The 23,391-nt window shown below is 40.0% G+C and overlaps 2 protein-coding genes across 3 annotated transcripts in view; one reads left to right on the top strand and one right to left on the bottom strand.

Moving 5' to 3' along the window:
• The first annotated feature begins 8,004 nt into the window (after positions 1–8,004).
• ETFBKMT (electron transfer flavoprotein subunit beta lysine methyltransferase) lies at positions 8,005–14,214 on the top strand. The gene is made up of 4 exons (XM_045811825.2): positions 8,005–8,148; positions 9,695–10,136; positions 12,061–12,191; positions 13,226–14,214. Exons 2-4 carry the CDS (start codon positions 9,811–9,813, stop codon positions 13,567–13,569), a joined length of 801 nt encoding a protein of 266 aa, XP_045667781.1. The 5' UTR covers positions 8,005–8,148; positions 9,695–9,810; the 3' UTR covers positions 13,570–14,214.
• Positions 14,215–16,077: 1,863 nt separating this feature from the next.
• AMN1 (antagonist of mitotic exit network 1 homolog) overlaps positions 16,078–23,391 on the bottom strand; it is a 51,025-nt gene continuing 43,711 nt past the window's right edge. For both annotated transcript variants that reach the window (XM_045811823.2, XM_045811821.2), the window contains one exon: positions 16,078–17,649. In XM_045811823.2, coding sequence (XP_045667779.1) covers positions 17,576–17,649 — 74 coding nt within the window. In that variant the 3' untranslated portion in view covers positions 16,078–17,575. The remainder of the gene's footprint in view (positions 17,650–23,391) is intronic.

Genomic DNA, 23,391 nt, shown 5'->3' on the forward strand with positions numbered 1-23,391 from the left:
GAAGCAGGCTCCCAGCAGAGCAGGGAGCCCGATGTGGGGCTCGATCCCAGGATCCTGGGATCACGCCCTGAGCTGAAGGCAGACACTTAACGACTGAGCCACCCAGGCGGCCCCTTGATGCTTATTCTTACCAGAGTCTGAGATAGCAATCTTCAGGAGTAATATAGATCTAGTGAACTAAACAAACCAACACACGAAACTGAGGATCCCTGTTGACCAAGATGAGAGATTTCAAGACTCTGAAAGACTGGACATTTTCCCTTGAGGACCTGGCAGGTGTCTGTCCTGTGGCTCTCCTGCCTCACTCATCTTGCACAGGCCTTTAGCCCCATCGCTCCTCTCCACCACTCTAGGTAAAATCCAGATTGCTCAAGGTATGTCTGCTAGAACAATTCCTTTCTCTCCCCAAGATAGTCTGAGCTTTGACAGACTCCTCTTGCTGAAGTCCTATAAAACATTCCACTCTTGTCCTCTGGAGTGACTGTTCCTCTTGAGATTTCTCACGCCAGGCATTCTCTAATAAAAGCTCACGCTAAAATTCTTGGGTTAATTTTTTTCCTACATAAACAATAATTAAACTTTCTAAACTGCCCTCTGGGGGAATGCCTGGAAAGTCAGATTAAGGGACAGATAAAAGAAACAGAGCAGCTTATCAAGAGCTGGAGGAGATAATTCAGAAGTTAACAGTGATGTCACATGAATGAAAGAATGAAGAAATCTGAGAGCTGGAGCACAGAAGAATGGTTTTAGAATTATGGTGGAGGTCCATTGTCTGCCAAACTGTTGGGCTTCCGGTCATGTGTCTCTTGTAAAATAGACAGATTCCGGGGTTCCACTCCAAACCAGCTAAGTCGGCATCTCCAGGCCAGCGTCTGGGAATTGGAATTTAATCAAGTGGCTCAGAGGAGTTTAATCTTATCGTCAGGGGAGTTTGGGATACATTGTTCTGGAACTGTATTTGTAAATAGAACTGGCTCTGGGAGCTTTAAAAATGACAGCTCCCTGATTCCATTCTGAGGATTCTGCATCTAAATGTGTAGTGAGGAGAGCGCATGTGTAATTTAAAACTCCTTTTCAGTAATCCCAGCTGATGGCACTGCCTTCCTGGGGCCCCTGTTAGGAATGCAGACTTTCAGGTACCTCCATGACCCAAAGGAGAATCTGACCTTTAACAAGATTCCTAGGTGGTTGGTATGCACATCAAGGTTTGAGAAGCACTGCCTTGGTGTATTCTGAGATGCGGCTGTTTTCACTCCCAACTTTCTGTGGGACCAGCACAAGTCTCCTTCGGGAGGGGAGGCACCAGGCCACCTGAGAGAAGGAGCCCACCATGCCTCTCTAGGTTCTGGGGAATATTTCCTTTGAAAACTGTTTTTGCTGATGAGCCCATTGGAAACAGGCCAAGGCTTAATGTATTGCAGAAGGAGAACTGAAGTGGGAGTAAGTGAGGTTTGGGGTTCAGAGTGTAGGGACTACAATGATATGGCTAGAAGGAACGTTGGGGGACTGTCTCAAAATCATATTTGCAAACTGTTTCTCCTGAGGGCGTATGTGAATGCGGGGCTGCCGGAAGGGGTTCCTGGCTGAAGACACTCAGGTTAGCCTTAGGGTTCCCACTGCTCTTAGGAAGACCCCTTTAGATCCCTAAGATCCGAATTTTAACCTTGGTAAGCAATGAGGGCTTTGGCAAGGAACCAGTTCCTTTCAGTTTTATGATTGGGAAACTGGGAAGAAGAGACATTCTTTTCCTGTACTGAACCTTAAAAGCAAGTTCATTTTTAATGTTTCATTTGTTTAAAAAAAAAAATGACTGGCCTCAGAATTCAACACTCTTGTTTGCTGTCCTAAAACTTTTCTGTACGATTTCAGGGGTTTCAGGGGAAGGAAGACAATTCACAGGGAGTCGGGAAGACCAAATGTCTGGTAAATAAATGTTCGCCACGCCTAGCAGAGAAGTGTTTCTCAGGTAAAAAGTTCTCTCTGGGAATAGCTCTCTTCCCAGTACAGGCCCCCTATCTAAATTCTTTTAGGCAGTTAAGGGGGACGCCAAAAGCTCTTTTTGAGTCTGTTGGGTCTTGGTTGTCTTCAGCTGGAAATAATCTACATGGCAAACTGGCACGGTCTGGGGTGGCCTGCCCTGAACCCCATCACCTACTGTATAGTTTAGCAATTCCACTCATAGGTATCTACCTGAGAAATGAAAACATACCCACAAGAAGAGTCCTACAAGAATGTTCAAGCAGCTTCACAGCTTTATCTGTAATGACCCCACACTGGAAACAACACAAATGTCAGTAAGCAGAAAAAGAGATATCAAGTCTGTTCACACAATGGAACGCTACGGAATGACAGAAAGAGTGAAGTGCCACTAACAGCAACAGCATGGCGAATCTCAACAACCTTATGCGAAGCAAAAGAAGCCAGATACAAAAGAGTACACTCTGTGTAATTCCACTTGTGGGAAACTCTAGAACAAGTAATAGGAACCTGTGGTGAACAGACGTCAAAACAGTGGTGCCTAGAGGTGGGTGGGTGGACGGATGAGACTGACTGAGAAGGGGCAGGAGGAACTTTCTGGGGCAACGGGAAATGTCTGTATCTTGACAGGTGTGGGTTACATGTGTGCATCCATTTATCAGAACTCTCATCAGGGGCGCCTGCCTGGCTCAGCTGGTAGAGAATTTGAGTCTTAATCTTGGGATTGCAAATTTGAGCCCCATGTTGGATGTGGAGAGTCCTTAAAAATAAAATCTTAAAAAAAAAAAAAAAACACCAACACCTCTCATCAGACTGTTTGCTTGAGATTTGTGCATTTTAGCATATGTGGATTGGGCCTCAATTAGAAGGAAAAAGAAAAAGGAAACAAATCCCCGTCCTTACGGCAAGTTCCTCTCCTCATTTTAGTTCAATAAACAAAATAAGTGATGAATGTCTATGGAGCAAAGCCAAGCAGGGAAAGGAAGGGTTGCAGTTTTAAGTACGGTGGTCAGACCTGGTGCAGAGGGTAGCATCCGAGCAGACTCAGATGGAGAAGGGGTTAAAAGAGAGGAGGGGTTAAAAATTTGCCACAAAATACCAGAGACCTGAATTGAGCAGCAGGGTAAAAGGATTCTACACCATGACTGAGTGGGATTTACCCCTGGAATGCAAGGAGGAGTCAACGTACAAAAATTGATCGCTGTAATATGCCACATTAACAGAATGAAGGGGGAGAACCACTCGATCATCTTAATTGATGCAGAAAAAGCATTTGACAGAATTAAGGGAAATGAGGGGTTAGTGGTGCTCCTTGTCTGAGGGAAGACCACTGCAGGCTGGTGGTGCAGCAAGTGTAAAGACTGTGAAGCAGAAAACAGCAAATGTGTTTGAAAACAGCAAGATGGCAGCAGATGGTGGGTCCGGCACACTGGAAAAGGTGTTGAAGGGGACCGTAGTAGCAGTGGAAGCCAAAGAGGAGGCCAGGCTTATGTGCGGGTGGGGGTGCTCCCTGAGGCTATTCAGTGGGGCAGGGACAGGACCTGACTTCCTTTTCAAAGGGTGGCTCTGGCTTTTCTGTCGGGAACAGAGCACAAGGAGCAAGGGTAGAACTGGAGGGGTTCGTTAGGAGGCTGGTGCAGTAACCCAGGGGACAGCCGATGGTGGCTGGATTAGAGCGGCAGTGCATGTGGTGAGGAGTGCTGGATTCTGTGTATATTCTGAAGGTATCACAGGATTCTCTGGGGGATTAGCTGTGGCTTGTGTGTGTGTGTGTGAGAGAGAGAGAAAGGCAGAGAACATGTCATGCATGACACCAATAGGCTCCACGCCCAGCATGGAGCCCAACGCAGGGCTTGAACTCAGGACCCTGAGATCAAGACCTGAGCTGAGAGCAAGAGTTGGATGCTTAACCAACGGAGTCATCCAGGAGCCCCAACACGGAGTCTTTCTTAAACTTTAGACTTTAACTATTACTGGGGATGAGTATTTGCACTGTATTTTACAACTAACAAGTGTGCCAGTGTGTGGTAACACTGTGGGCGAGAATCTGCTCTTACACAGAATTAAGTCTAGTTCACAGTTTCAGGGTTTGGTTTGGTTTCAGTTTTTTGCTTTCACCATTTTAATGGACACAGCTGGCCGATATTAAGCTCAACTATCACTAGATGGCAGCGCAGCTTTAGCTGGCTGAAGAATGCCCAGCTACTAACAGTTCAAACCCCTTCACGGTAAACTGGTCCTAAAGGGCCTGCTGTCAGCATTGTTAGGTGTGATTTAGTGACGTGGATTTACAAGTTTGCCTCCTGAGCAGCAATTGCAAACCTCACAGGAGGAACTGAGAGGAGGAAACCTACACGTTCACACAGACACGGTGCTACGGACTGGCTGCAAGGATAGCTTGGTGGAGAGAAGCTAGAAGGAAGCTTAAGCTCTAGAAAACCCCACACTTCATGCTTCATTCGAAAGTGTGGGGAGAAACACATTCTGAGACGGCAGAGGCAAATCACACTTCCTTGGGTGCATTTTTTTTTTTTAAGTAAGCTTCATACCCAATGTGGGACTTGAACTCAAGACCCTGATATCGAGAGTCTCATGCTCTACAGACTGAGCCAGCCAGGCATCCCTCCTTGGGGGCAATTTATATGTTGTTTGCATCTCAAGACTGATTTTAAAACAAAACTGGTGTCAATATTTTATTAGAAATGTATTTACAAACTTATTTGTAATTTATATTTATAAACACTTAAAAATCATGTTATACTTATCAACAGTAGCCTCCCAAAGTGGCCAAAGAAGTTATGTTTTTCTCATCATTCCAGATAATTCCATTAACCTTGTCCAACTCTTCTTCCAGTACTGAGGAAACACAAAGATGCAAAGCCCCTATTTTTAATGTACCCGAATTGTGTAAGAACAGAAAAACAATGTAACAATTTGGATTTAAAATGAGACACAATTGGAAGAGAAGGTGACTAGACGGCAAAGCAGCACAGGAAAAGATGCTCAAACAACATGGATGAATCTCAAAATAAACATGTTGAGTGCAAATAAAGACAGAAAAGAGTACATACTGTATGACTGCATTTATATAAAAATCTAGAAAATGCAAACTAATCTATCGTGACAGAAAGCAGATCAGAGCCCGCCTGGGGATGGAGAGGGGGATGTGGGCAAGGACGGGAGGGAGGGATAATACGGGGCACTGAATATGCTCACCATCTTGATTTTGGTGATGGTTTCATGAGTATATATAGACCAAAACATCAGATTGTACACTCTAAATATGTGAAATTTATTGCATGTTAATTACACCTCGATAAAACTGTTAAAAATGAAATTTTAAAAATGAGACACTGATACGTAATGTTTGTTAAGGTACTCATTACTTGCTTTTTCTTTCATTTAATATAATTTGTTGAGTGTCTTAACTGCGCCAGAAGATAAAAGAGGAAAGAGATGGTCTGCTTCTCAGTCTAGTAGAGGAGCTAGGCAATGGCCATTCTGCATGATATTCTCGTTGGATGTGCCCACAGGAAGCTAAGAAAATGTCAAGATGTGTGTGTGTGTGTGTGTGTGTGTGTGTGTGTGTGTGTGTGTGTGTGTTGGGGAAGGCTTTTCAGAGGGCCTTACCCCTGAGCTGAGCTTTGAAGGTTGAGGAGGTGTTAGGGACAGCGAGGATGGGTTGTTTACATGGCTGCGGCTGCAGCTTGCCTTCTTAACCAAGGCCTAGAGAGAGAGAACAAGGCCCTGAGGCAAAAATCATAAAGACACATGATAGCTCAATTGTTATCAGACAGTTGACAAGTCGGCTTTATAGCAAGTGGGTCAATTTTAATAAAGCAAGACCATTCTTTCTTTTAATTAAGAAACAACAGTACACCAACACCAAGCAACAACAGAAAAGAAAATCCAGGTCTACTTTTCATGGCTTATCTGGTTTATCTTAAAGGAATGTAAGGCCTTTTCTGGACTATAGAATATAAAATAATCCAGGAAAAAGAACAAAAAACAAACCCAAAACATTTAAGTTGTACTGTAGAAAATGAGAGAGAGAGGAAGGTGGGATTGGAGAGAGACTAGTTATAGGAATTCAGGCAAAGGATCATAAGGCTGAACTAAGGCAACAGCAGAAGGAATAAAAAGTGCACCAATTTTAAAATTATTAAAGTGGGGAAAGGACATTCGGCAGTCCCTTTAGCCTAGTTCCAAGTTTTGGTTATGGTGTCTTCACTTTTTTTTTTTGTCTTCACATTATTAAGTGCATCTTCAATGAAGAGCACTTAGATTTTTACTGGAAACCTCTTTTCGTAGAAATGTTAGGCTTGCCTCCTCTCCCTGGTGTCTTGGGCAATAATTGGGATGTTCTTGCTATTCACAGGGATAGAACACAGAAGCCAGTTAAAAACGTTTGACAAATTGATCTTGAACATGTATTAAGGTTTATTGCTAGTAAGAGAATTGGAGAGTGTGTGGAAATGACAAGTTATAGTTGAGAAAAAAAGGTTTACACCAGCAGCTAATTTTTTAAAAAAGTAGCTAGTTAATAAATACAGTTTTAGGGGCCCCTGGGTGGCTCAGTCGGTTAAGCATCTGCCTTTGGCTCAGGTCATGATCCTAGGGTCCTGAGAGCCCTGCATTGGGCTCCCTGCTCGGTGGGGAGTCTGCTTCTCCCTCCACTCCTTCCCCCCTGCACATTTTCTCTCTCTTTCTCTCTCTCTCTCTCCCAAAAATAAATAAAATCTTTAAAAAAATAAATACAGTTTTATTCACAGACATATTAGTTTTTATAAAGGAAATCTAGGGCAGAGTGACTAGGTGTGAATCCTACCCATCCACAGTAAGTACAGCCATTCATGCAAGGAGCAAATGAGCAGGATGTATCTGGGGTTGTTAACTGGAGTAACAAGTTTCATTCCCTTCTAGTAGTTCCTAGAGGGAAAATGAAAAACCCCATAAACCGAGGGCAGAAATGGAGAACAGAAGCAGCAAGCTCTAATTTTGAACAGGTGGCTGCCCGATCATTCCCCAAACTGCGGACTAAGATGCAGAAACATGACTTGCCTGTTTCTTCATTTGGGTCAATTTTCCTTTCCCTTTGGCACACCAGAGCGGGTTTTAATTGTTGTCAGGTGGGCTGACGAGTTGATTTTTGGAATATGTCAAGGGTTGGAAGATGGACACATGGATCCAGAACCTGAGTGACAGAAGTAGCAAATAGATTTATATTGTACATTTATGAAAATTATAAAAGAGGACAAACATTATGATTTAAGCTCAGTTGAAGTCATCAAGGGCTTATACTGTGTCTGTTTCGTTCACCACTCTCTGCCCGGTGCCTAGAAGTGTGTGCAGGGGCTCTGAAGGAATTGCCCCAAGATGTGCCACTTTGGCCTGCGGGTTCTTTCTGAGCTGAAAACAATCGAGGCATAAAAGACTCAGGAAGAAACTGACCTCCCCCGAACTGCCTAAAAGAATTTAAATAGAGGACGTGCTCCAGAAGAAATCCATCACCATAGATAACTACAGCATTAATATGAACTAGGTGTGATAGGGAGGAATTTAGCAAAGTCGGTTAAAATTCCTCTCTCTGTCCCATTGTTTCTGGGTGACCCAGCAAACATTTACTCCTTTTCATCTTCTGTGAATTACGTTCCTCCCCTTTGAAGTCCCAAACTCCCTTCTCCATAGTTCAGGATGACATATAAACCTCCTTTTACCTTTCTGTGTTTGCATCTCTCCTACACCTGGCATTCCCATAGGTACAAAATTCAATTTGGTTTTCTTCTGTTGATGTGTTTCATGTCAATTTAATTCTAAGATCAGCTGGAAGAAGCTTTGAATGGTGGAGGAATGGAAGAGAAACTTTTCTTCTCCAACAAGTGATTGGCACAGAGCAGACGCTCCACCTTCTGACTGCATCTAGCAGAAGTTTGCTTCCCGCGCGACGTCGGGCGCCGGCTCCTCCCTAGGCCCTGCCCCTTTAAGAAAGGTAGGAAAAGGCCGAGGGAGGCTGCTGGGAAGGGGGGCGGGGCGCGCGGTCACGCTCGCCGCCCGGAGCCGTGCGCCTGCCTGCCCGCGGGGGCTCGGGGCGCCAGGTGCGGTTCTAAAGAATGCCGGGAAAGACGCAAAAAGGCGAGTGCTTAGCTTCCTTCGGCGCTGTTGCCGAGCCTGGTAAGGACAAAAGGAGGACTGTGCCTGCCCCTTTAAGACTGAGTCCCGTTCTCCTCGGAGGGAAATAATGTCACGAACACTTTTGAATTGACCCTTTTTAATCCCTCTTCTTTCCTTAATAACAGGTACCAAGTGCCCACCGCATAGTCACGTATTCATAAACGATGCTTCATTGGTGCTGGGGTGGGAGGGGGGGGCGCCGTGTAGGCGACATGGTGTTCCAGACCAAAATCATCTCATATTTGCTTTGCTTTATTTATAAACTTAGGCTCCTGCGATTCAAGGGCTGACCCAATACTTTCTAATAGAATTAGTCCAGGAAGAAGTTAGGCTGTTAGAGACCCTGGGATCCCGAGGGCATGATGGGGAGATGACACCCACTGCAAGTCTATCCTGAGTTCACACCCAAGTGGCCTGACAGGCATTTTAGCTGCCCTGTGTTTTGATATTTTAATTGATGACGCGTTTAGAAGTGGGAGTTTTTGTGTATCTGGATTATCGTGAGAAATTGGAAGATCTTGCAGCGTGTTCTTACCTGAAAGCAGTTTGCTGGCCCCTCTGCACTGCTCAGAAACAGTCTCCAGGTCGACACAGTCCCCCTGTTATAACCAGTGGCATCACTTACGGATAACTAGACTGGCCGCTGGTAGGTGTTTGAGTTTGGGGCGCCTATTCTAAATAATTTGGGTGAATGGATATAGGACTATTTCAAACATTTATGCAGAACAGGTCAGAGGTCCCAAATAACTGAGCATATAGTTTGTGTTTAAACTGCTGTTTCTTACTCTTATCAAGGTGTTTTTCTACTGGAACAAGCCTTTTCGGCCCAGGCTTGGTAAAGATGAATCATCAGACATATTTACAGGAAGATATTTTCGAGTTGATATTCTTTTATGACAATTAAATCCATAAAGTTTTAAGAAAAAAATCTGAATCTTGGTTACATTGATGTTTTATGCCACAACAACCGTTACTGAAATAGAGTGTACTCGGTATAATTTGTATACCTTTGTCCACAATTATGGTTTGGTAACCATCGCAACTCTTGGCAAGACTTCATAAAGGCAGGAACTGTGTTGGCCCTGGTAATTGCTTTACCTCAGCGCTAGAGTCTAAGCTTCTGCAAGATGGAGACTTATTTTGTTCACAGTGCCTTATGTGAACTAAGTGGCTAAGTGGCTTATTAAATGTGTGAAAGAACTTTATTTGTGTGTGTGTGAAAGAACTTTAAAGGTAAACCTTATTTTATGTAACAAGCATGTGCCCGAGGTTTTCTCTCAAAATCATATGCTTGTATATTTGTTGTTCTAAATTATTAAAAGGCTTTTGTTGTGAAAGGCTTCCTTTTAAAAGGAAGGTTTTTTTAAAAGCTTCCTTTTAAAAGGTTGGATTTTCCTAAGTTGTTGCAGCAACACTTCCATCTGAAATGGACTTGCACTTGTGAATCATCTGCTATGGAGCTTACCCTGTAATACTTTCTCCCTACCTAATGGGATTTGGAAATGTCAGTGAACCTTGGAATTTTCAGTTTTATTTCTATTTTTAGAGACCCACAGATTCCAGTTGAGATCACCGTGGCAGCCAGACCCTTCCTTCCTCACGAGGAGCAGCCCTTCTTATCAACAGCAACATTGACAGGACCTGTGTTTTGGAAAAGGACCGATGGCTTTGGGCTTGGGTTGGAGAGCATTTGCACCATTTCCCATGAACCACTGTGGTGTCTTTCTGAAAGCTGTGAGAAGCAGTGGTCTTTCCTTGTTTCCCTGGGGCCAGTCCTCTTGGAGAGGAACTGGAAGCTTTTTGGACCCTGAGATGAAAGCTTTCCTGGAGGAGAACACAGAAGTCACCAGCAGTGGCAGCCTCACCCCTGAAATCCAGTTGCGGCTTTTGACGCCCAGATGCAAGTTCTGGTGGCAAAAAGCTGACCTGTGGCCCTACAGCGAACCTTACTGGGCAGTCTACTGGCCAGGAGGCCAGGCCCTGTCTAGGTATTGCCCTAGCTGAAATGGGAAGCTTTAAGGCCCATAGAGATCCTTTCTGTTTTCTGCAGATTCTTTTTTTCAGCCCCTTCCAACTCTGCATTCTCCCTGGTCTTCGCAAAAAAACAGAGTGAAACCCCCAAATTCTTGTTTTCTTAATTTGGAGCAGTTTAAGCATACTCCAGGCTTATCAGGGTATTTCCCCAAATACAGTTCTCTCTCTAAGAGAAACCCTAGGATCAGCTGTCAAGACCCTAGATAGCTATGAATGATCTGGAAATTTCACACTATTCTCTGGTTCATGGTTCATAAGGTATGGCCAATGCAGAATTGCTAGATGGTACCTAAAGCCCTAGTTCTTCAGCTCTTCTAGTTTAATCTTGTGAATGTTGCTCTTCGAGCCTCACACTTGCTCCCTCCCTGGAGCCTCACTTGTCTCAGTCTCCCAAAGAATAAGAGATGTGAGTGAGTGGGACCCGTCAGGATTCCTTCTTCTCTAGTGGCTTACTGACATCTCAGGTGAACTCTGGACTTGAATCTGCATTTTTTTGTTTCTTTAAAGTAAGCTCTACGCCCAGTGTGGGGCTTGAACGCACAACCCTTAGACCAAAAGTCTGAGCCAGCCAGGTGTCCTGAATCTGCATTTTTAGGGTCTCCTCTTCCACCGCCCCCTCAGCCCCCATACTGCAAAAGTGTTGTTTAGGACATTCTCTCACATATTCACACTATACTTTTTATTAAAACACAGCTGCTGAGACAAAGGCAAGAGCTTTTAGCATTTCAATCTGGTTTTTGCTCTTACATTGGTAAATAATTAAACCTGCTTATATCTTAAGCGTATAGACCTCCGAAATGAAAAGGATAAGGACTTCTCATTTGCAGGAATGGTATGGCCTAACAGAATTAATGTTGTACATAGTTTTAAATGCAAAATAAATAAATGCATATGTAGAGCTTTTCAGAGAATCCTGAAGATTGGAAAGCTTTCTAGGTGTTATCAAACAATTCTGATGTTCTGGTTGTTGCTGCCAAATTTTCAAGCTTTATTCACTTACATCATACCTTAAAAATATTGACATTTTCAGTGACGTCTATTAAAGTGATTGTTTATCGACTTCAAATATAAATACAATCAAATTCCTTAACAGACTGAATCAGAGGTCACAAGTTCATGCACCCACAGATGTATTTTGTTTGGCCTTTACTTGTAAACTTAAAAAATCAGTTGCTAACATTTAAAACTTGGGAAATTCCAAAAAAAAAAAAATAAATAAAAATAAAACTTGGGAAATTTCATATAAAAATGTCTGTTTTGAAAAACAGAAATATCTGATAACACAGGATTTCTGCATGACAACAGTGAGCTGAAGATGGGTAGCAGCTTTCCCTTTAGACAGGCCGTGTACCCCTGTACTTTGCCATAATCCCTGATATTCTTCACTTTCTAGTAGTAAGGTCAAGTGTCAGTTGATATTTTTTATTTCAGGGTTTCTCATCCATCTTCAGTGTTTGATAACTATTTAGCTGTGGTCCAAATTGTTTGGTTGACCTGGACTTTATCTTACCAGAGAGGTCATTATAATACCATACGCAGTAGGTAAAACCACTCTATGATGAACAATCAATCAAAAGGAGACCAAATTTTGGATCTAGTGATCCTTATTATAGCAATATTTTGTCAGTCTATATTCTTGGTGCTTGACTGTTTCTGGATCATAGGAAGTGCTCATGTTTAAAAAAGACATTTTGCGGGGAGGGGGGAGGGTGTATGCCTGGCTGGCTCAGTTATTAGAGCTCGAGACTTTTGATATTGGGGTTGTGAGTTCAACCCCCATGTTGGGCATAGAGCTTGAAAAAAAAAATTTTTTTTTAAATACCTCTTACCGACCTTCTCCCATCTCAGATAGGTCTTTTTGCTTTCTTTCCAAATTAGGTATCTTTTGGATAATCCTGATGTTGTTAGAGGAAAGTCTGTGTTAGATCTTGGGAGTGGCTGTGGAGCTACAGCTATTGCTGCCAAGATGAGTGGGGCATCGAGGATCTTGGCCAACGACATAGACCCTGGTAAGGATTTCATAGTTAAAAATATCTAAAGCTCATGTTTATTTTCTTCCAGGATAAATATCTGTAAATGCCCCAACATATGATAGCTTATTTCCATGTGTATTTTGTAATCTGGTATTGTGAACTTATGTTCAGTGGGACGTTATGTGTGAGGATCCTGTGAGGCCTGAATTGAAGTGCATTTTTCTCAAGAGGATTTGTATTTATGCCTGTCAGATATCCCAAAGTGTACCAAGCTGGGAGCACTTACTGTTAATTTCTGGGTGAGGGATTTCCTGAAATATGTAGGTTGTGTGTATTTGATCCAAAACCCAAGTGAGGAGAGGCCTTATGTTTTGAGGGAGATTTGATTCCATTAAAACCCAAGTTGAGACTTGGGTCTCAACTGAGACTTAAATTTTATCTGATTTTCTTTTAGTTTTCAATTTTACTGAGGATCCAGCTCTTGAAGATCCTTATTTTATTTTATTTTAGTTTAGTTTAGTTTAGTTTAGTTTAGTTTGAGAGGTGTGGTAGAGAGGGGTAGAAGGAGAGGGAGAGAGAGAATCTTAAGCAGGCTCCACGCCCAGCGCATGAGCCCAATGCAGGGCTTGATCTCACAAGTCTGAGATCATGACCTGAGCCGAAATCAAGAATCAGACACTTAATGGACTGAGCCACCCAGGCGCCCCAGGATCCTTATTTTATGCAGGGGTCTTAGTTCTAACTTGCCAGGTTGCTCAAGCCCAAGGCTTGTTTCCCTGTCTCCTGGACAGCTGTAACAAACCAAACCTCTTGGTTATTAGATCAGCAAATGTTCCTTAAAACCTCCACATTTCTAGGTGTTTTGTATGGTTTGTTTTGTTTTCAGGATATCTATTCATATATTTGAAAATTGCTGTAAATAGTTTATATTGGTAGAAACTTCTTTACCTAAAAAACAACTTTCAACAAAAGGGAAAAAATATCGTTAGGAGATTTTCTAAATTACTTGATTAATAAATAGGGGATTAAAGCTGCCTAGCATACACCAATTCATTTTGTGCTTTTTAAAGTTGCAGGAATGGCTATCACACTGAATTGTGAGTTGAACCAACTGAATCCTTTTCCCATTTTAACCAAAAACATTTTGGACTTGGAACAAGATAAGTGGGACCTTGTTGTGCTTGGAGATATGTTTTATGATGAAGACCTTGCAGACCATCTTCATCAATGGCTGAAGAATTGCTTTTGGACCCACAGAACTCGAGTACTGATTGGTGACCCTGGGCGACCCCTGTTCAGTGGACATAGCATTCACCATCAACTGCACAAAGTGGTAGAATATTCACTTCCAGAGCCTACGAGGAGGGACAACAATGGATTGACGACAAGCACAGTATGGGATTTTCAGCCTTGAGTTGTCCAAGTGCTTCCAGTATGAATATGGCTATGTTTGGGTTTAACCCTAAAAGACCCTCCAGTTTAAAGCATGTAGCATCTCGTTTCCAAAATATCAAGTCTTAAAGTTTTGTCAGCTGTTGTCCTGTAACTCATTCTGCATTATGCCAAATATACAAATGTCTACCTGCAATTTTCTGGTTATACTGCTTAGAATTCTAGAAGGCAATACCAAAATGGTAGCAACATATAATTTAAGTAGTAGAGAGGAATGAGAAAGTGTAGGCGAAGTCTGTTTCTGTAGTTGAGGACAACTATATGATGGGTCTTCGAATGAGACACAATGCAAAATATAGAAGAGTACTGTATTTTAAAAAAAATGACCTGTAAAGATCAGAGCTGCACTTAGTATGGTACAGAGTACGTGAGCTTTGGAGTCAGGCAACTCTGTCACTTTCCAGTTGGAACTTTAAGCTAGTTAAGCTCTCTGAGCTTTAACTTCTTCATCTATAAAACTGTAGCAAACTTAATAAACCTCACCTGGAGGCTATTATATTAAATGAAAGTATAAAGTGCCTCATACAGTATTTAGTACATAATAGGACCTCAACTGACAGTCGTGGGTAAAAATAAAGATTTTAGAATTTCATATATACTGTGACACCTTTTGATGTCTCTTTATGGTTCACTAAGGTTAGCTAGAAATTGGTTATGTGGGGCGCCTTGGTGGCTCAGTCGTTAAGCATCTGCCTTCGGCTCAGGTCATGATCCTAGAGTCCTGGGATGGAGCCCCGCATCGGGCTCTGTGCTTGGGGCAGAGCCTGCTTCTCCATCTCCCACCCCCCCTGCTTGTGTTCCCTCTTTTGCGGTCTCTTTCTCTGTCAAATAAATAAATAAAATCTTAAAAAAAAAAAAAAGAAATTGGTTATGCTACCACTACATGACCCAGGTTGTTAAGATCTTATATATCAATAAAAATCCAATGACATAAATGAGAATGTGAAGAAGAATATGTACAGTATATCACTATCTATGTAGAAAAGATGTACGTATGTACCTACATATGTATATACATATGGAATACATATTTGCTTGCAACATACAGAGCATATCCCTGAAAAGATAAATTAGTAACTGCTAACAGTGGTTGCCTTCTGGGAGGGTACTAGATAGCTGGTAGACTGGGGTGGGAGAGAGACTTAGGTTTTAGTTTTGGGTCTTATAATTCTATACCATAGATTTTCTATTCTCTAATTCAAAACTAAACACCAGCATTATATGTGTTACAAGTGAAATATAAAATGCAGCCTTTCTAATAATGTACTCTTATGTTCTTATACACTGCTTAGGAATTGTTTATAACATGTGCATTATATATAAACTTTCTAATAATACACGCAAGCCACTGGGATTATGGTGCCAGGGAAATGTGATCAGAGCTATAGTCATACAGCAGAAGGGTGGAGAAAGCAGTTAAGGGCAAGTTGTTGCTTAGACAGGAAAAGAGGATAATTCAATGGGAGTTTGGAAGCTGGGGCTGCAGAAGATCTTGTGATTCTTGAACTTGGAAATCAGTTTATTTCAGCCCAGTGAAAACTCTTGTGCATCTAATTCCCATTGGTCTTCTGGGTCTTAAACATTATCAACTCTAAATTTTGATTCAGCCTTCGTTAAAATTAATAGAAATTATAGGTTACAACGGCATTGGATGACATTTGAGAGGGAAGAGTTTTGTTGACAATATCCTTTGAAAATTGAGAGTACTCTGCTGGTTATTGCCCTTCCCAGCAAGATAAGAAGGAGTAAATTACACTCTGGAGCACTGTGGAAATCAACTTGATGAGACAACAAGAAGATTTAAGTTTAAGTTTAAATATCTACAATCCCTGTTTCTGTTATCCTCTCTTGATGATTTATTAGGAGGGCACAAGAAGGTCTTTGAGATAACCAAATGTTACTTAAGATATTTAAAAATCTCCCATGTATAAAATGGTGAGCCTTGAATAACTTCATAGTTTAACGAGCAGGTTTGTATTAAAACCATTCACGTTTAAAGGGGTTATTGATATAGCTGCATTAATTTCTACCATATTTATAAGTGTTTTCTATTTGTTGCCCTAGTTCCTTGTTTCTTTTTTGGTGTTCCACTCTTTTCCTGCCTTCTCTGGTTTTAATTGAGCATTTTATATGATTCCATTTTCTCTCCTTCCTTAGAATATCAATTATACATATTTAAAAAATTGCGTTTGGTGGTTGCCCTAGTTTACGTTTACAACTAGTCCACTTTAATACTGTACCATTTCATGATTTTCAGTTTGTTCAGCTTTTATCTAATGAGAACAGGAGAGATGACTTCTAATCACTTTAGAACATCAGACTGGAAACTGGAAGTATGGGTATTATTTTTATTTATTCATTTTTCTCCTTTATTTATTTATTTTTTTTGTGTGTTTGTTCAACAAATACTGGGTGCTTATTATGTACCAGATACTGTTTTAGGCACTGGGGAAGAAAAGACAAAAATTCCTGTTTTTATGAAGCTTATATTCTAGGGAGATAGATAATAAAAACAGACAAGATGCCAGATGGTGATAAATGGTAAGGAGAAAAATAGGTCAAAGTGCAAGGTGAGGATGATAGAGATAGGTAGGAATGGGGTACTGAAATTTTAAACAGAAATAGCTAATATAACCAGCAATATAAAAAGGCAAGAATATTAAACTGCAAAGTGCTTTTAGGAAGATAATTCTTTACAGACCCTAAAAAGCTGACACTTTAGATCTTGAAAAAACTCGTTTCCCCAAAACGGGGAAAAGCTACTGATTTTGTTTGATGTTTACTATTAAATTTTACTGAATTTGTCTTTAGAAAAATTTCATAGGTGGAACAAGCCTTACCCATTGAACACATATATACATATGTCCTACCTTTGAGGGGCTATATATCTCTCTATATATAGATATATAGCTATATATCTACACTACATTTATATATACACCACATTTATAAAGTAATTAGTAGTAAGGTTGAGAAATAGAGTTGAATGTATAAACCCTCCTTCTAAACATGTAGAAGAAATTTACCATACCATACTTCCCTTCTTTTGTACTATATCAGAGTTAAAATAGGAAATCTTTTAAAAAGTCCCACTGAGACAGGCCCATGGCACAGGAAGTATACTGAATTTGGGGTGGTTTAAGCACAGTATATATACTTTGGAGAATTTTGTAATTATAAAAGAGTAATGCAGTTCATTTGAAAACTAAGATCTGTGTTGTTTAGTTCACAATATGAAATCAACAGAACTTTAGGAAACAGCCTCTACAATGATATTTTGTATTTTTACTCATTCTTAAGTCGTTCCCGAATGCAGTTCGTTGTTAAGGAGGAAATTTCATAGGTGAATAGCATGTATTGGGGAAAAGTAGCCATGAAAACCAAATAAGTGGCTGGGCAAGGGCCTCACTAACATTCATACGCTGAATGGCTAAGGTATATGATGTCATGGGTTTATGACATTAGTCTATTTTTTTGTTTTATTGAATATTGAATTCTGTGAGGATTTACAGGCCTGATGTTCAGCTTTGCTTTTGACCAATGAGCATTTAAATACTTAAAGAAGGCAGGGGCCAGAAAATTGCTAGGAAGGTAATTAGGCTTTTAGAGATACTAGAATTCTCCTAATGGTTATTCATACTGGTAAATTTCTCTTATGACTGCACAAACAGGTAGGTAGGAGAAGGAAATATCCAGGAAAAACTGGTAATTTAAAACTTTGCTATTTAAGAAGCAAACACAAGACTCCCCTCCCGCCCCCCCACCCCAATACATCAGAGGGCATGCTAGGCTTATCACAGTCAAAAATAATGACTCCACAAACAAACAGGATAATAACACTATTAAAAATGTTTAAGGGCCTGTTAACTTCAAAGCACAAACCACAGTATTGGAAAGCCAATTGCGAAGACCATTGTTTCCTGGAAATGTAGTATGAAGATCATTGCTTTGATAAGCTTCAATGAGCATCAGTAAACAGTCCACGTCACTTGCTTTAGTTTGTTTGGGCCTACTAATTGCTCCAGGACTTCTCGTGAATGATCTACAAAAGAAAACAATGACTATGTGTTAATTCACAATAATCAAAGATATTTAGTATGTCCTCATGTATAAACTAGGGATGATAACTAGGATATCTCATAGGGTCATTGAAAAGATTAAAGGGGATGAGACATCAAGAACTGCAACTAAAAACATTTAATTAGTGGTAACTCTCATTATTGGCTGCAGTGCACATATCATAGTAATACTTGTAAAAAACAGGCATTCATTGTTTTCTCTGTAATTTCATCTTAATTTCACCAGCCAGAGAGTAAAGGTATAATTTCACCATTAACCTGTGTATAAACTTTCTCAGGGTCCTGGCAGGCAAGAGACACACTAATGTGGTGTGCTTGAATAAGGTTTAACACAGCAACTATTTACAAAGGAGTGAGCAGGATTAAGGAAAGCCAATAGGTGTGGTAGGATACTTTGGGAAGCTGCAACATGCCCAAAATGGTTAGGGGAGGGAGCAATAACTAGAATAGGACAACTTGACCTGTAGGTAAACATTTTCCATGTCACTCAATACTATTATGAAGCATGATTTTTAATAGATAACTATCATATGAATTCATTATAATTTAACCAATCTATATTATTGGACATTTAGATGGTTCTCAATTATTCACAATGTATAGTAGTGATTTTAATATGGTTTACATTTCTTTTGCAAAGTCAATTTTATAATGTCTTTTAAAAATGAGCTAAAGCAAAAATACTGATAAAATGCTACTACTTTAAAAATTATTCATACGTTTACCAAACTTGTTTAATAGATACAGCCCATGTTGTACATACAACAGCTCTCCAAACTACTCTTGGAAATTTTCTAGTTTAGTGGTTGTGATGTGGTTTTGGAATATAGGTGAGGTTCTATAGGGCAGGTCCAGAGCTGATGACCAAAAACAAATTCTTAAGCGATGCCTGGGTGGCTCAGTGGGTTAAGCGTCTGCCTTTGGTTCAGGTCATGATCTCAGGATCTTGGGATCAAGGCCCGCATCGGGCTCCCTACTTAGCGGGGAGTCTGCTTCTCCCTCTGCTCCTCCCCCTGCTCATGCTCTCTCTCTCACTCTCTCTCTAATAAATAAATAAAATCTTAAAAAAAAAAAGAATTCTTGAGACAGCTTTGGTGCAGAATGGTGGTTTATTAAAGCATGGTGACAGGATCTGTGGGCAGAAAGAGCTGCTATGCTGGGGGCTTGAGGAGTGGCTGATTATATACTCAGGAGTTGGGGAAGTAAGGAAAAGGGAGGTTTCAAAAGAACTTTCATATGCTAAAGACCACCCACCTACAAAATACCTACAAGATGCCAGAGGCCTTGCCATTGTCAAGTTAAGGTTGTTTTCCCCTCTAGCAAGTTATAAACAGTAAGATAGCTGGGAGATCCCTGGAAGAATGTCACACATGTCCCACCCAGGAGTGGGGGGTGGGGGTAGGGGTTGCAGAGTGTCAGCTTGGGCTTTGTCTTCAGCTAGCCTTCTGCTCCCTCGTCAGTTGTTAGAATTATAGATTTCACAAACCGATAGAAAAAAAAGTGGGCCCAACATATGGTTTCTAAATTTTATTTTAAACAAAACAAAAATAAGCCCAAATACCAAGACTCAGTGCAAGCAAGAGAACCAGTATTACCCTGATACTAAAGCCAAATAAAGTCATCACACACATACAAAGCTATAGACTAATATTTCTTATGAATATGTATTTAAAAATCCTCAACAATACACTAGCAAATCAAATCTAGCAACATATAAAAAAGCTTGTATGCCATGATCAACTGGGATTTATCCCAGGAATGAAAGGTTGGTTTAACATCTGAAAATCAATTAACGTAATACACTTTACTGGTGGGCTATTGCTACTGTAATAAATTACTACAACCTTATTGGCTTAAAGTAAAACAAATTTATTATTGTAGAGTTTGGAGGTCAGAATTCCAAATTAGGCCTCATTGGGCTAACTCGGATCAGCACTCCTTTTTGGAGGCTCAAGGGAGAGAATTCACCTTCTTGACTTTTCCAGCTTCTAGAGGCCACCATGTTCTTTGCATTCCTCCACATTCAAAATGAACAACAGTGGACAGAGTCCTTCTCATGCTGTCAACTCTATGATTCTCCTTATGCCTGCTTCCTCCCCTTATAAAGACCCTTATGATTACCCTGGGCCCACCTGGATAATCCAGGATAATCTCCCTATTTTAAATTCAACTGATTAGCAACTTTAGTTCCATTTGCAGCATTATGGAATCTAACATGTTTAGGTTCTGGGCATTAAAACGCGGACATCTTTGGTTGGGGGTATTATTCTGCCTACAACTTATACCATATCGATAGAATAAAGGACAAAAACCCCATGATCATCTTAATCGACACAGAAAAAGCATTTGACAACACTCATGGTAAAAACATTCAACAAATTAGGAACAGAAGGGAACTTCTTCAACCTAATTGTGTCTATGAAAGAACTAAAGTTTTATTTAACATCATACTTTATGATGAAAGACTAATGTTTTCCCCCTAAGATGAGAAACAAGGCAAGGATGTCTGCTCTTCCCACTTCTTTTTTTTTTTTTTAAGATTATTTATTTATTAGAAAGAGAGCATGTGTGCACGTGCACACAAGTGGGGGCAGGGAGGGGTTGGGTAGGGACAGAGGGAGAGGGAGAAGCAGACTCCCCACTGAGCAGGGATCCAGATCCCAGGACCCCAGGATCATGATCTGAACTGAACGCAGCTGCTTAACCAGCTAAACCACGCAGGCACCCCTGTTCTTACCCCCTTCTATTCAGCATTGCATTGGAGGTTCCAGCCAAGGAAATTTGAGAAGGAAAAGAAATAAAAGGTACTCATGCTGGAAAGAAAGAAGTAAAACTATCTTTGTACATTATGTAATATATACAGAATGTCCTGTCTAATTACAGAATGTCCTAAGGGATCCACTAAAAAATTAGAACTAATAAATGAGTTCAGCAAAGTTGCACAGTACAGGATCAATATACAAAGTCAAATGTATTTGTATACACTATCAATGAACAATCCAAAAATGAAATTAAGAAAAGAATTCCATTTACATTACCATCAAAAAGAATAAAACACTTAGGGATAAATTTAACAAAAGAAGTGAAAAACAGTCTGAAAACTATAAAACATCGTTGAAAGAAATTCAAGATCTAAATAAATGGAAAGACATCTGTGTTCATAGATCAGAAGACAATATTAACATGACAATACTCCCTAAATTGATTGCAGATTCAATGCAATCTCTTCCAGAATCCCAGTTGTCTCTCTCTTTTTTTTTAGAAATTGACAAAATGATCCTAATATGTATCTGGGAACTTAAGGGACCCAGAATAACCAATACAATTTTAAAAAGAATAAAATTGGAAATGTATACTTCCCAATTTCATTCTAGTTGGTGTTTTTAGGATCATTTTGGCATTTTTACTAATTATGAAGATGTTATCAAACATACATATTTGTTTTCTGACTATATTTGTGTCATCCATCTGTAGAAATTTATTATTACACATAAGTAGGATGACATTTTTCCCTCCAGTAAACCATACAGTATATTTTTAGGTAATTTTAAAATTTGGATGCTAGATGGCAGTATTACATTACTCAAAGTCTCCTCAGGCAACTTCTTCTGGAGAAAATACAGAGTATTTAGGATTGAGACTTTGAATAGTAGGAATAATCAATGCCTGTGAGTTTATTATGCTATAAAGAGAAACTGTGGGTTCTCTAAGTATTTGGTGATCCCTTGCCAGAGCACTGTAGAAACTGCAGGGGAGAAAAAAATCATTTTCCTTCTATTCTTCTGAGTTCTTGGCTGAGACAGCCGCCCCCCCCAATAAAAGATTAGCCAGAGAAAAACAAACAGCTTAGCAATATGTATACTTCGTGTGTGCATGAGAGATACCCAGGGAAAATGAGTAAATTCCCTGAGACAGCCCTAGCCACCACCTTAAATACCATCTTCAGCTAAAGACATAAGAAAGATATTGGGGTGGGGCAGGGTGGGAAGGCCAATCATAGGAGGTTATTAGAAAAAGCACAGCAAAAAAGTAAAGGTAAAGTTTGCTATACAGATTTATGTTAGTGTCTTCTCCACTGATAAGATTCTCTTGTGATTTAGAGTCACCCTTTTCTTCCTAGTATAGAGAGAGGGATACTTACAAATGGAGGTTTTTCTTTATAAATGCAAATTTCTCTTACAAAAGGGTAACTTCTCCATATTTGGAGCTTCTCTAGTGTCTGCTGTTTCTCAAAAATAATCAGCTCAAAATGTCCTTGTCCTGAAGAAGCATACTGGTGTGGCATATTCTGCCACCCTTCCAAACACAGACTCTCAAGATTGAAAAAGACTCAAAGTCATTAGTACCAATCACACCGCTGTTGCTTGATGTCACTCTCCTATTTCCCTCCCTTTTCTAGTAATGGTTAAGCCACCTGACACCAACGACTCAGGAAATTCCTCCCGCTGGGGAAAGAATTAAAGATTGTGGATCAGGTGACTTACTTCTAGTTTTTACTTCTAGTTCTACTATCAAGTATTTCCACTTAAGTTCATTCTTGGTTCTCTTATCCTTAAAACAAGGGTGTTGTGTAGATTAAGTCTAAGAAAGATTTTACCATCTCTCAAAATCTATGATTAACAGAGATGGAGACTACTTTTTCAAAGAGATACATGGCAGGGCCTTTTAGAGCACCAAGAAAAAGAAGAAACTGTGGGAAATAGAAATTAACTTAATTTTTAAAATGATTAAGGAAAATGTAATTTAGATTTTTTTGTGGAATACACAGTGAAAAAAGGAAGGCTGGCAGATTTTTACAAACAATGGTCAAAATTCTAAAGCTTCATTACAGTGTCTGGAATAAAGAAATTCTGTGGCATGGAATCAGTAATGAATGAATAAATAATGATGAGGTAACAATAATATAGGATTTAGAGAAAGTGAAACAAAATAATAAAAGAGTTGTCCTTTAAGCAAGGAATCAATTTTAACTAAAGGAAATTCTGAAGCAAACCACTTGGGTCTTAAAATACTTTTGTTTTGGGCTCTATGTGGTAAATATCGATACATTTACAATCTAGGAATCTAAGTAAAGAAATTCCTTGTATAGTAATCAGGCTGAAACAAATCCTCACATATGACTTAAAATTTGGGTCAATTCAATCAAAGGTGGCAGACTCCATAACTAAAGTTATGGCTAAGAAGAAGTTTATGTTGGTTTTTCCTGCCTTTCAGTGTAAAACATAAATTAATCTAGTACTGTCTTATTGCTGTATTGTGCTTCTAAAATCTAAACTCCCACGCCTGCAAATGCTGTGAAACATGTTTAGATAATTATGAGAAACCGAAATGCATGTCTACTGTAGGAGATTAGTAAAGGTGTGTGAGCTGAACTTACTGATAATCACTGCAGACATAATTGAATTAAAAAGGATTTAATAAATTGTAAAATTATTTTCCTGCTTCCGGAACATCTATAGACATAACTGAATTAAAAAGAATTTAATAAGTTGTAAAATTATTTTCCTGCTTCCAAAACATCTATAAAAAGTACATTGTGTCAAAGAACAAAATTCAACCAAGTAAATTATACGCTTTATTAATTGATTCATGAATCAGGCAGCATCCCATCTAGCAAGTAGAGAGGAGCTCTAAGGAGTTGTACAAAATGGAAGATTTTTATAGGAAGGAGAGTAGGGCAAGAAGTTATTAGCAAAAGAAAAGTA

The sequence above is a fragment of the Ursus americanus genome, chromosome 25 (genome assembly GCF_024610735.1).
Source record: "Ursus americanus isolate L20-20 chromosome 25, mUrsAme1.1.p, whole genome shotgun sequence".
Lineage (NCBI taxonomy): Eukaryota > Metazoa > Chordata > Mammalia > Carnivora > Ursidae > Ursus > Ursus americanus.